The 14,232-nt window shown below is 50.7% G+C and overlaps 1 protein-coding gene across 1 annotated transcript in view; it reads left to right on the top strand.

Moving 5' to 3' along the window:
* slc7a10a (solute carrier family 7 member 10a) overlaps positions 1-14,232 on the top strand; it is an 820,639-nt gene that overhangs the window by 569,171 nt on the left and 237,236 nt on the right. The window contains 1 exon segment of the mRNA XM_072517756.1: positions 3,241-3,392. Coding sequence (XP_072373857.1) covers positions 3,241-3,392 — 152 coding nt within the window.

Below are 14,232 nucleotides of genomic sequence, written 5' to 3'. Positions count from 1 at the left end.
GGGATTGGGGTTTAGTGGGGAATTTGGAGATTCCCGGGGTATTTAGGGATTGGGGTTTAGTGGGGAATTTGGAGATTCTCGGGGTATTTAGGGATTGGGGTTTAGTGGGGTATTTGGAATTTCCCGGGGTATTTAGGGATTGGGGTTCAGTGGGGTATTTGGAGTTTCCCGGGGTATTTAGGGATTGGGGTTTAGTGGGGTATTTGGAATTTCCCGGGGTGTTTAGGGATTGGGGTTCAGTGGGGTATTTGGAATTTCCCAGGGTATTTAGGGATAGGGGTTTAGTTGGGTATTTGGAATTTCCCGGGGTGTTTAGGGATTGGGGTTCAGTGGGGTATTTGTAATTTCCCGGGGTATTTAGGGGTTGGGGTTCACTGGGGTATTTGGAATTTCCCGGGGTATTTAAGGACCCGTGTTCTGGTTTACAATAAACTTGCTCTGTGATGGTGTGTCAGGATGTGTGAGTCCCGCTCACAAAGAACAAAGAACAAAGAAATGTACAGCACAGGAACAGGCCCTTCGGCCCTCCAAGCCCGTGCCGACCATGCTGCCCGACTAAACTACAATCTTCTACACTTCCTGGGTCCGCATCCCTCTATTCCCATCCTATTCATGTATTTGTCAAGATGCCCCTTAAATGTCACTATTGTCCCTGCTTCCACCACCTCCTCCGGTAGCGAGTTCCAGGCACCCACTACCCTCTGTGTAAAAAACTTGCCTCGTACATCTACTCTAAACCTTGCCCCTCTCACCTTAAACCTATGCCCCCTAGTAATTGACCCCTCTACCCTGGGGAAAAGCCTCTGACTATCCACTCTGTCTATGACCCTCATAATTTTGTAGACCTCGATCAGGTCGCCCCTCAACCTCCTTCGTTCCAGTGAGAACAAACCGAGTTTATTCAACCGCTCCTCATAGCTAATGCCCTCCATACCAGGCAACATTCTGGTAAATCTCTTCTGCACCCTCTCTAAAGCCTCCACATCCTTCTGGTAGTGTGGCGACCAGAATTGAACACTATACTCCAAGTGTGGCCTAACTAAGGTTCTATACAGCTACAACACGACCTGCCAATTCTTATACTCAATGCCCCGGCAAATGAAGGCAAGCATGCCGTATGCCTTCTTGACTACCTTCTCCACCTGTGTTGCCCCTTTCAGTGACCTGTGGACCTGTACTCCTAGATCTCTCTGACTTTCAATACTCTTGAGGGTTCTACCATTCACTGTATATTCCCTACCTGCATTAGACCTTCCAAAGTGCATTACCTCACATTTGTCCGGATTAAACTCCATCTGCCATCTCTCCGCCCAAGTCTCCAAACAATATAAATCCTGCTGTATCCTCTGACAGTCCTCATCGCCATCCGCAATTCCACCAACCTTTGTGTCGTCTGCAAACTTACTAATCAGACCAGTTACATTTTCCTCCAAATCATTTATATATGCTACAAACAGCAAAGGTCCCAGCACTGATCCCTGTGGAACACCACTGGTCACAGCCCTCCAATTAGAAAAGCATCCTTCCATTGCTACTCTCTGCCTTCTATGACCTAGCCAGTTCTGTATCCACCTTGCCAGCTCACCCCTGATCCCGTGTGACTTCACCTTTTGTAATAGTCCACCATGAGGGACCTTGTCAAAGGCCTTACTGAAGTCCATATAGACAACATCCACTGCCCCACCTGCATCAATCATCTTTGTGACCTCCTCAAAAAACTCTATCAAGTTAGTGAGACACGACCTCCCCTTCACAAAACCGTGCTGCCTCTCACTAATACGTCCATTTGCTTCCAAATGGGAGTAGATCCTGTCTCGAAGAATTCTCTCCAGTAATTTCCCTACCACTGAAGTAAGGCTCGCCGGCTGTAGTTCCTGGATTATCCTTGCTACCCTTCTTAAACAGAGGAACAATATTGGCTAGTCTCCAGTCCTCCGGGACATCACCTGAAGCCAGTGAGGATCCAAAGATTTCTGTCAAGGCCTTAGCAATTTCCTCTCCAGCCTCCTTCAGTATTCTGGGGTAGATCCCATCAGGCCCTGGAGACTTATCTACCTTAATATTTTTCAAGACGCCCAACACCTTGTCTTTTTAGATCTCAATGTGACCCAGGCTATCTACACACCCTTCTCCAGACTCAACATCTACCAATTCCTTCTCTTTGGTGAATACTGATGCAAAGTATTCATTTAGTACCTCGCCCATTTCCTCTGGCTCCACACATAGATTCCCTTGCCTATCCTTCAGTGGGCCAACCCTTTCCCTGGCTACCCTCTTGCTTTTTATGTACGTGCAAAAAGCCTTGGGATTTTCCTTAACCCTATTTGCCAATGTAATCTGATTTTCCTTGATACACACCCTCACTCCTTTAGGGTCAACGGAAAGGGTTCTGCATTCCAACCCTCTCCATCCCAAATCCATGAGCTTTCCACCATTCTGGGAATGTCTGGGGTGCAGAGTAATTGAAAATTAATTTCCAGGACATTGTACAATTCATGAAAAATTCTGCCAATAACATCAATTTCTGTCACTTTATTTTAACACTTTTGTTTATTAAAAATAAAAGCATTGAATAATAATAATCGCCTATTGTCACGAGTAGGCTTCAATGAAGTTCCTGTGAAAAGCCCCTAGTCGCCACATTCCGACGCCTGTTCGGGGAGGCCGGTACGGGAATTGAACCCGCGCTGCTGGCCTTGTTCTGCATTACAAGCCAGCTGTTTAGCCCACTGTGCTATACCAGCCCTATGCCAGGCCTTGTGCACTGCCAGGGTGCCAGGTTGGCACTGCCAAGTTGGCATTTTCCACACGAATGCGAACGGGCCGGAGGTGCCCTCCCATAGTGTGTTCGGGCTGGGGGGGGGGGGTTGGTGTTGGGGTCACCTCGGGGCCTCGGAAATCGCGATGCCATTTAAAAATGGCATCCCGATCTCTCGCTACATTGGAGAATTCCAACGAGCAGAGCTCCCTCGTGTACAAAACGTGGCTGTGTGAGACTTCGGCTCTGCGTTCCTCGCTGAGGCGCCTTTTTCAATGCGAGTCCCGTTGTACAGCCCTGCGAGTGCCAGGGAACACGGCTAATCGTGCTCGCTATGGTGGGATGCCATGAAATCTCCAGCAATAGATTCAACCAGAGTTGGAAATCCTCCTTACGGCCTCATTAGTGATTCACAAGGCTGTGATAGGTCTCTGTTGTTGCAATGTGTCTGGTGATGATATAGTGTTTCCTGTTTCGCTCAGATTCCTGGTGCTATGGAGCGCCCTACTGGTTATATCTCCCACCACCCAAGCTGTGATGGCTTTGACGTTCTCCAGTTATGTTCTACAGCCTGTCTTTCCTGCTTGTGTGCCTCCTTACATCGCCTCGAGACTCCTGGCTGCCGTCTGCCTCTGTGAGTATAGACTTACTACAGGGTAGAGATTAAGCATCCTTTTTAGCAATGGCTTCTCCTTGAGGGAACCGAACACAAGCAGACTGTCCCACTCCAGTGGAGAACTGGAAAGTACTGTTCGGATTGGACAGAGTCAACATGGTTTATAAAAGGGAAATCATCTTTGACAAACCTGTTGGAGTTTGTTTGTGTGTTTGTTTGTTATTTACAGCACAGAAGGAGACCATTCGGCCCATCGTATCTGCACGGCTCCCCAAAGAGCAACCGAGCGAGTCCCATTCCCCAGCCCTATCTCCGGAGCCTCTAAATTCATCCCATTCCCCAGCCCTATCTCCGGAGCTTCTAAATTCATCCCATTCCCCAGCCCTATCTCCGGGGCTTCTAAATTCATCCCATTCCCCAGCCCTATCTCCGGAGCCTCTAAATTCATCCCATTCCCCAGCCCTATCTCCGGAGCCTCTAAATTCATCCCATTCCCCAGCCCTATCTCCGGAGCTTCTAAATTCATCCCATTCCCCAGCCCTATCTCCGGAGCCCTCTAAATTTGTCACTTTCAAATATATATCCAGCACTGTTTTGAAACCTCCGATGGAATCCACCTCCACCACCCTCCCAGGCAGCGCATTCCAAACCTCTAACAACTCCCTGAGTAAAGAGGTTTCTCCTCACCTCACGCCGAGCTCTCTTGCTGACCGTCTTGAAATTGTGACCCCCCAGTAATGATATACCAACTAGTAGAAACAGAATATCCTTCTTTTACCCTGTCAAAATTGTTCAGAAGTTTGAACACTTCAATAAAGTCACCCATTAATCTTCTCTGCTCCAAGGAAAACAAGTCCAATTTCTCCAATCTTTCCTTGTATCTAAAATTCCCCTTTCTTGGTATCATTCTAGTAAATCTCCTCTGCACTCTCTCCATGGCTTTAACATCCTTCCTTAAATAAGGTGCCCAGAACTGAACACAATATTCCAAATGTGGTCTGACCAATGATTTGCAGAGGTGCAGCATCACTCCCTTGCTTCTTCACTCTATGCCTCTAGTTATAAACCCAAGGATGCCATAAGGCTTCTTAACAACTGTTTCACCTTGAACAAAAGAGAAAATGCTGGAAAATCTCAGGTCTGGCAGCTTCTGTAGGGAGAGAAAAGAGCTAACGTTTCGAGTCCGATGACTCTTTGTCAAATTAACTGTCAATTAACTCATTGTTTCACCCTGCCTGGACACCTTCACAGAATTCTGCACTAGAGCCCCGAGGTCCCGCTGCTCCTGCAATCCCCTCAAACTGATACCATTCAGCCTGGATTGTCTCCCCATGTTTCTACATTTTGTTTCTTTTTTTTTGGCATGTGTCGGTCTGAATCCTGTTTTTCATATTTTTGCTTTCAGACAAAACTGTTCATTAGTGTGCCAGACACACACACTGGACAAGTGCTTTGCCCCCTCGCTACAGTCAGACAACTCCTTTTGCTGCTTGTTTCAAATCATTTTTGTCATTTAACCTCTCCCGCCCTTTAACCTCTCCCAGACCTTACTTTTTGTTTCTCCCCCTTTCAACAGCACATTATCCTTCCCTCCGTTTTGAAAAAGTAATTTTCAATTTGAAATGTTAACATTCTGCATGGATATTGCCGGACCTGCTGAGTATTTTTCTGTTTTGATTGGAAACGTAAGCTGTGCCATTGATGGGGATGGTGCAAATTGGGAATAACAGAAAGGTCAGATGTGAATCGATGCTTCACAGATTAACCCTTTTAGCCCCAACCCGTCAGTATTTCAAAGTTGCCGTCCAGAATTCTTGGGGGCGACACCTCAATCATCCCCAATATCTTATCCCCTTCCCACAACAGTTTACTATGCCAATGGTTTATGGATCACCTTTGCTCAGTCTGCAACCATGCTCCCGAGCTACCCATTGCCTCCAGTTGTCCATGCCTCACCCGCTCCAGGGTCCCGGGTTCGATTCCCGGCTTGGGTCACTGTCTGTGCGGAGTCTGCACGTTCTCCCCGGGTCTGCGTGGGTTTCCTCCGGCTGCTCCGGTTTCCTCCCACAGTCCAAAGATGTGCAGGTTAGGTGGATTGGCTATACTAAATTGCCCCATAGTGCCCAAACGGTTAGGTTGGGTTACTGGGTTATGGGAATAGGGTGGAGGCATGAGCTTAAGTAGCGTGCTCTTTCCAAGGGCCAGTGCAGACTCGATGGGCCGAATGGCCTCCTTCTGCACTGTAAATTCTATGTTTCTGTGATTCTACCAAAATGCATTACATTTCACTGCATTGAAATTTATCTTCCAGGTGTCTGCCGATTTGGCCAACTTGTCAATGTCCCTCTGAAGTCGCTCAGCGTTATCCTCACTATTCTCCCTAGCTTAGTATCATCTGCAAATTTAGAGACTTTGCCCTCAACACCCACTTTTAAATAATTTATATAAATCAGAAAAAGCAAGGGTCCCAGCACTGAGCCCTGGGGAACATCACTTTCAACTCGTCTCCGGTCTGAGAAATGCCCATCTACACCTACCCTCTGTTTCCTATCTCTCGGCCAACTTCTAATCCAAGCTCCCAAGGACCCATCAATCCCAAACATTTTTAATTTGCTTACCAGCTTACCATGTGGCACCGTATCAAATGCTTTCTGAAAGTCCAAATATATAACATCCACGGCACTACCCTCATCCACTGCCTGCGTCACCTCGTCAAAGACCTCGGTTAAATTTGTCAGACATGACCTGCCCTTGACAAAGCCATGTTGACTGTCTAGCATTAATTTATTTTTCTCTCAAGTGCATATTTACCTCATCTCAAAGAACATGGAACATAGAACATACAGTGCAGCAGGAGGCCATTCGACCCATCGAGTCTGCACCAACCCACTTAAGCCCATCCCCATAACCCAATAACCCCTCCTAACCTTTTTGGTCACGAAGGGCAATTTATCATGGCCAATCCACCTAACCTGCACATCTTTGGGCTGTGGGAGGAAACCGGAGCACCCGGAGGAAACCCACGCACACACGGGGAGGATGTGCAGACTCCACACAGACAGTGATCCAGTGGGGAATTGAACCTGGGACCCTGCCGCTGTGAAGCCACAGTGCGAACCACTTGTGTTACTGTGCTGCCCCTCTTATGTTATAGTCTCCATTAGTTTTCCCACTATTGCTGTCAAGCCGACAGGTTCGCAGTTTCCTGGGTTCTCTATTGCCCCTTTCTGAAACAACGGCGTCACATTTGCAATCCTCCCGTCCCCCGGGACTAATCCTGTTAGAGACTCCTGGAAGATTTCTGTCAACAGCTCCGCAATTTGCTCCCTTACCTCTCTCAGTAATCTAGGATGCATCCCATCCGGGCCTGGAGACTTCTCTACCTGGAATGCTGCCAGCTTTTTCAGGATAATTTCTTTGTCACTATACTGCTCAGTTGCTCAACACCCACGTTTTCAACTGGGCCATTCTCATCATCTCTTTTGGTAAAGATAGAAGCACGGTACTTGTTTAGTACCACTGCCATACCCTCCGCTTCAGTGAGCAGTTTACCCTGCTTATCCCTTTTGGCCCCACTCTATCCTTCACTAATACTTTGCAATTAATATGCTTGAAGAACATATTGCTATTTTTTTTAGCACAGCCTGCCATTCTTTCCTCTTGTTTCTTCTTAGCCTTCCTTATTCCAGCCTTAGCCTCTCCCCTCATTTGAGATACTCTTCCTGTTTTCTATTGCTATTATTATTCCGGCATGCATCATATGCCTCTTTTTCCTTCCTTATTTTATCCTTAGTCCAAGGTACTGCAACATTGGGTACCCCGTATTTATTTCTCATGGGTATGTACCTAGCTTGCACCCTATTCATCTCTCCTTTGAAAGTCTCCCATTTTTCATCCACTGTTTTATCCACCAAAATGTATTTCCAATCAACCTGCTCCACTTCAACATTTAGACCCTAAAATTTGCCATTTCCCAGCCTGAGATCTTAATTCTGACTGATTTTTATCCTTTTCCAACTTAATATTGAATCGTATTATATTATGATCGCTACTTCCCAACGGCTCCCCCACTCTGGCATTCTCCACCTGCCCTGCCTCATTTCGTGGGACCAGATCCAGCACAGTTTGCTCCCTGGTAGGACTGGAAATGTACTGTTCCAGAAAGTTCTCCACATACTGCAGGAATATTTCCCCTTCCATGCTTCACACTGTACCCATTTCCCAGTCTATCTTAGAGTAATTGAAATTCCAAACTATCACAACCCTACTGGCCTTGCAGTTTCCATAATCTGCCTACAAAAGCTCTCTTCCACTTCCTCCCCACTATTTGGAGATCTATAGTAAATACCAAACAAGGTCAGCACAAACAAAGGGGCAGCACGGTAGCCTTGTGGATAGCACAATTGCTTCACAGCTCCAGGGTCCCAGGTTCTATTCCGGCTTGGGTCACTGTCTGTGCGGAGTCTGCACGTTCTCCCCGTGTGTGCGTGGGTTTCCTCCGGGTGCTCCGGTTTCCTCCCACAGTCCAAAGATGTGCAGGTTAGGTGGATTGGCCATGATAAATTGCCCTTAGTGTCCAAAATTGCCCTTAGTTTTGGGTGGGGTTACTGGGTTATGGGGATAGGGTGGCGGTGTTGACCTTGGGTAGGGTGCTCTTTCCAAGAGCCGGTGCAGACTCGATGGGACGAATGGCCTCCTTCTGCACTGTAAATTCTATGATTCTAAAATTTCTATGATTCTAAGGTCACCTGTTTCTCGCCTCCAACCATATAGATTCTAACTCAAGAGCTCTGATTCTATCTTTGACTAAGACTGTTCCACCTCCTCCCTTTGTACCCACCCTGTTCCTACTAAAAACCACAGAAACTGGGATGTTCAGTATCCAGTCCTGTTCTGGTTTGAGCCATGTCTCTGTCAATGCCACTATGTCATATCCCCAGTGTTGTTTACTATACCCCATTCATTTACAGACAGACAATCTAACCCCACCCTTACCTCTTTCTTGCCCTTTGGGAGGTGACCGTATCTTTGTTCGCTGTGAAAACTCAAGCCTTCTCTCACTTTCTTTTCCCCATTTCACATCTGCTCTTTTGTGCCCTCACTAGTCATTCGAAAACAAGGTACATTAGTCACCCCACCCCCCCTGCCTTACAGGTTTAAACCCATGTTGAGGGTGTAACTCGCAGAACAGAGGAGGGGGAACCAATGGGTGTGATTTATTTTGATTTTCAGAAGGCTTTCGATAAATCCCACACAGGTTAGTAAACAATAAGAGCAAAATGAGATTGGGATAATTTACTGACATGGATTGGATTGGCGAAAGGACAGAAAACAGAGGGTGCTTTATAAACAGATCATTCTCCAGTTGGCAGGCTGCAGCTACTGGGGTATCGCGATGATCAGTGTTTGATCCGGTTGGCAGGCTGCAGCTAGTGGGGTATCGCGATGATCGGTGTTTGATCCGGTTGGCAGGCTGCAGCTAGTGGGGAATCGCGATGATCGGTGTTTGATCGGGTTGGCAGGCTGCAGCTAGTGGGGTATCGCGATGATCCGTGTTTGATCCGGTTGGCAGGCTGCAGCTAGTGGGGTATCGCGATGATCGGTGTTTGATCCGGTTGGCAGGCTGCAGCTAGTGGGGTATCGCGATGATCGGTGTTTGATCCGGTTGGCAGGCTGCAGCTAGTGGGGTATCGCGATGATCAGTGTTTGATCCGGTTGGCAGGCTGCAGCTAGTGGGGTATCGCGATGATCAGTGTTTGATCCGGTTGGCAGGCTCAGCTAGTGGGGTATCGCGATGATCGGTGTTTGATCCGGTTGGCAGGCTGCAGCTAGTGGGGTATCGCGATGATCGGTGTTTGATCAGGTTGGCAGGCTGCAGCTAGTGGGGTATCGCGATGATCAGTGTTTGATCCGGTTGGCAGGCTGCAGCTAGTGGGGCTTCGCGATGATCAGTGTTTGATCCGGTTGGCAGGCTGCAGCTAGTGGGGTATCGCGATGATCAGTGTTTGATCCGGTTGGCAGGCTGCAGCTAGTGGGGTATCGCGATGATCAGTGTTTGATCCGGTTGGCAGGCTGCAGCTAGTGGGGTATCGCGATGATCAGTGTTTGATCCGGTTGGCAGGCTGCAGCTAGTGGGGTATCGCGATGATCAGTGTTTGATCCGGTTGGCAGGCCGCAGCTAGTGGGGTATCGCGATGATCAGTGTTTGATCCGGTTGGCAGGCTGCAGCTAGTGGGGTATCGCGATGATCAGTGTTTGATCCGGTTGGCAGGCTGCAGCTAGTGGGGTATCGCGATGATCGGTGTTTGATCCGGTTGGCAGGCTGCAGCTAGTGGGGTATCGCGATGATCGGTGTTTGATCCGGTTGGCAGGCTGCAGCTAGTGGGGTATCGCGATGATCGGTGTTTGATCTGGTTGGCAGGCTGCAGCTAGTGGGGTATCGCGATGATCAGTGTTTGATCCGGTTGGCAGGCTGCAGCTAGTGGGGTATCGCGGTGATCAGTGTTTGATCCGGTTGGCAGGCTGCAGCTAGTGGGGTATCGCGATGATCAGTGTTTGATCCGGTTGGCAGGCTGCAGCTAGTGGGGTATCGCGGTGATCAGTATTTGATCCGGTTGGCAGGCTGCAGCTAGTGGGGCTTCGCGATGATCAGTGTTTGATCCAGTTGGCAGGCTGCAGCTAGTGGGGTATCGCGATGATCAGTGTTTGATCCGGTTGGCAGGCCGCAGCTAGTGGGGTATCGCGATGATCAGTGTTCGATCCAGTTGGCAGGCTGCAGCTAGTGGGGTATCGCGGTGATCAGTGTTTGATCCGGTTGGCAGGCTGCAGCTAGTGGGGCTTCGCGATGATCAGTGTTTGATCCGGTTGGCAGGCTGCAGCTAGTGGGGTATCGCGATGATCAGTGTTTGATCCGGTTGGCAGGCTGCAGCTTGTGGGGCTTCGCGATGATCAGTGTTTGATCCGGTTGGCAGGCTGCAGCTAGTGGGGTATCGCGATGATCAGTGTTTGATCCGGTTGGCAGGCCGCAGCTAGTGGGGTATCGCGATGATCGGTGTTTGATCCGGTTGGCAGGCTGCAGCTAGTGGGGTATCGCGATGATCAGTGCTTGATCCGGTTGGTAGGCTGCAGCTAGTGGGGTATCGCGATGATCGGTGTTTGATCCGGTTGGCAGGCTGCAGCTAGTGGGGCTTCGCGATGATCAGTGTTTGATCCGGTTGGCAGGCTGCAGCTAGTGGGGTATCGCGATGATCGGTGTTTGATCCGGTTGGCAGGCTGCAGCTAGTGGGGTATCGCGATGATCAGTGTTTGATCCGGTTGGCAGGCTGCAGCTAGTGGGGCTTCGCGATGATCAGTGTTTGATCCGGTTGGCAGGCTGCAGCTAGTGGGGCTTCGCGATGATCGGTGTTTGATCCGGTTGGCAGGCTGTAGCTAGTGGGGTATCGCGATGATCAGTGTTTGATCCGGTTGGCAGGCTGCAGCTAGTGGGGTATCGCGATGATCAGTGTTTGATCCGGTTGGCAGGCTGCAGCTAGTGGGGTATCGCGATGATCGGTGTTTGATCCGGTTGGCAGGCTGCAGCTAGTGGGGCTTCGCGATGATCAGTGTTTGATCCGGTTGGCAGGCTGCAGCTAGTGGGGTATCGCGATGATCGGTGTTTGATCCGGTTGGCAGGCTGCAGCTAGTGGGGCATCGCGATGATCAGTGTTTGATCTGGTTGGCAGGCTGCAGCTAGTGGGGTATCGCGATGATCAGTGTTTGATCTGGTTGGCAGGCTGCAGCTAGTGGGGTATCGCGATGATCAGTGTTTGATCCGGTTGGCAGGCTGCAGCTAGTGGGGTATCGCGATGATCAGTGTTTGATCCGGTTGGCAGGCTGCAGCTAGTGGGGTATCGCGATGATCAGTGTTTGATCCGGTTGGCAGGCTGCAGCTAGTGGGGTATCGCGATGATCAGTGTTTGATCCGGTTGGCAGGCTGCAGCTTGTGGGGCTTCGGGATGATCAGTGTTTGATCCGGTTGGCAGGCTGCAGCTAGTGGGGTATCGCGATGATCAGTGTTTGATCCGGTTGGCAGGCTGCAGCTTGTGGGGCTTCGCGATGATCAGTGTTTGATCCGGTTGGCAGGCTGCAGCTAGTGGGGCTTCGCGATGATCAGTGTTTGATCCGGTTGGCAGGCTGCAGCTAGTGGGGTATCGCGATGATCAGTGTTTGATCCGGTTGGCAGGCTGCAGCTAGTGGGGTATCGCGATGATCAGTGTTTGATCCGGTTGGCAGGCTGCAGCTAGTGGGGCTTCGCGATGATCAGTGTTTGATCCGGTTGGCAGGCTGCAGCTAGTGGGGTATCGCGATGATCAGTGTTTGATCCGGTTGGCAGGCTGCAGCTAGTGGGGAATCGCGATGATCAGTGTTTGATCCGGTTGGCAGGCTGCAGCTAGTGGGGTATCGCGATGATCCGTGTTTGATCCGGTTGGCAGGCTGCAGCTAGTGGGGTATCGCGATGATCAGTGTTTGATCCGGTTGGCTGGCTGCAGCTAGTGGGGTATCGCGATGATCAGTGTTTGATCCGGTTGGCAGGCTGCAGCTAGTGGGGTATCGCGATGATCAGTGTTTGATCAGGTTGGCAGGCTGCAGCTAGTGGGGCTTCGCGATGATCAGTGCTTGATCCGGTTGGCAGGCTGCAGCTAGTGGGGTATCGCGATGATCAGTGTTTGATCAGGTTGGCAGGCTGCAGCTAGTGGGGTATCGCGATGATCAGTGTTTGATCCGGTTGGCAGGCTGCAGCTAGTGGGGCTTCGCGATGATCAGTGCTTGATCCGGTTGGCAGGCTGCAGCTAGTGGGGTATCGCGATGATCAGTGTTTGATCCGGTTGGCAGGCTGCAGCTAGTGGGGAATCGCGATGATCAGTGTTTGATCAGGTTGGCAGGCTGCAGCTAGTGGGGTATCGCGATGATCAGTGTTTGATCCGGTTGGCTGGCTGCAGCTAGTGGGGTATCGCGATGATCAGTGTTTGATCCGGTTGGCAGGCTGCAGCTAGTGGGGCATCGCGATGATCGGTGTTTGATCCGGTTGGCAGGCTGCAGCTAGTGGGGCATCGCGATGCTCAGTGTTTGATCCGGTTGGCAGGCTGCAGCTAGTGGGGCTTCGCGATGATCAGTGTTTGATCCGGTTGGCAGGCTGCAGCTAGTGGGGTATCGCGATGATCAGTGTTTGATCCGGTTGGCAAGCTGCAGCTAGTGGGGTATCGCGATGATCAGTGTTTGATCCGGTTGGCAGGCTGCAGCTAGTGGGGTATCGCGATGATCAGTGTTTGATCCGGTTGGCAGGCTGCAGCTAGTGGGGTATCGCGATGATCAGTGTTTGATCCAGTTGGCAGGCTGCAGCTAGTGGGGTATCGCGATGATCAGTGTTTGATCCAGTTGGCAGGCTGCAGCTAGTGGGGTATCGCGATGATCAGTGTTTGATCCGGTTGGCAGGCTGCAGCTAGTGGGGTATCGCGATGATCGGTGTTTGATCCAGTTGGCAGGCTGCAGCTAGTGGGGTATCGCGATGATCAGTGTTTGATCCGGTTGGCAGGCTGCAGCTAGTGGGGCTTCGCGATGATCAGTGTTTGATCCGGTTGGCAGGCTGCAGCTAGTGGGGTATCGCGATGATCAGTGTTTGATCCGGTTGGCAGGCTGCAGCTAGTGGGGTATCGCGATGATCAGTGCTTGATCCGGTTGGCAGGCTGCAGCTAGTGGGGAATCGCGATGATCAGTGTTTGATCCGGTTGGCAGGCTGCAGCTGGTGGGGTATCGCGATGATCGGTGTTTGATCCGGTTGGCAGGCTGCAGCTAGTGGGGTATCGCGATGATCAGTGTTTGATCCGGTTGGCAGGCTGCAGCTAGTGGGGCTTCGCGATGATCAGTGTTTGATCCGGTTGGCAGGCTGCAGCTAGTGGGGTATCGCGATGATCAGTGTTTGATCCGGTTGGCAGGCTGCAGCTGGTGGGGTATCGCGATGATCGGTGTTTGATCCGGTTGGCAGGCTGCAGCTAGTGGGGTATCGCGATGATCAGTGTTTGATCCGGTTGGCAGGCTGCAGCTAGTGGGGTATCGCGATGATCGGTGTTTGATCCAGTTGGCAGGCTGCAGCTAGTGGGGTATCGCGATGATCAGTGTTTGATCCGGTTGGCAGGCTGCAGCTAGTGGGGTATCGCGATGATCGGTGTTTGATCCGGTTGGCAGGCTCTAGCTAGTGGGGTATCGCGATGATCAGTGTTTGATCCGGTTGGCAGGCTGCAGCTAGTGGGGTATCGCGATGATCAGTGTTTGATCCGGTTGGCAGGCTGCAGCTAGTGGGGTATCGCGATGATCAGTGTTTGATCCGGTTGGCAGGCTGCAGCTTGTGGGGCTTCGGGATGATCAGTGTTTGATCCGGTTGGCAGGCTGCAGCTAGTGGGGTATCGCGATGATCAGTGTTTGATCCGGTTGGCAGGCTGCAGCTTGTGGGGCTTCGCGATGATCAGTGTTTGATCCGGTTGGCAGGCTGCAGCTAGTGGGGCTTCGCGATGATCAGTGTTTGATCCGGTTGGCAGGCTGCAGCTAGTGGGGTATCGCGATGATCAGTGTTTGATCCGGTTGGCAGGCTGCAGCTAGTGGGGTATCGCGATGATCAGTGTTTGATCCGGTTGGCAGGCTGCAGCTAGTGGGGTATCGCGATGATCAGTGTTTGATCCGGTTGGCAGGCTGCAGCCAGTGGGGTATCGCGATGATCAGTGTTTGATCCGGTTGGCAGGCTGCAGCTAGTGGGGTATCGCGATGATCAGTGTTTGATCCGGTTGGCAGGCTGCAGCTAGTGGGGTATCGCGATGATCAGTGTTTG

This window comes from Scyliorhinus torazame, chromosome 10 (assembly GCF_047496885.1).
Source record: "Scyliorhinus torazame isolate Kashiwa2021f chromosome 10, sScyTor2.1, whole genome shotgun sequence".
NCBI lineage: Eukaryota > Metazoa > Chordata > Chondrichthyes > Carcharhiniformes > Scyliorhinidae > Scyliorhinus > Scyliorhinus torazame.
The sequence above is the reverse complement of the archived record's forward strand: the minus strand, read 5'-3'. Positions and strand labels throughout refer to the sequence as shown.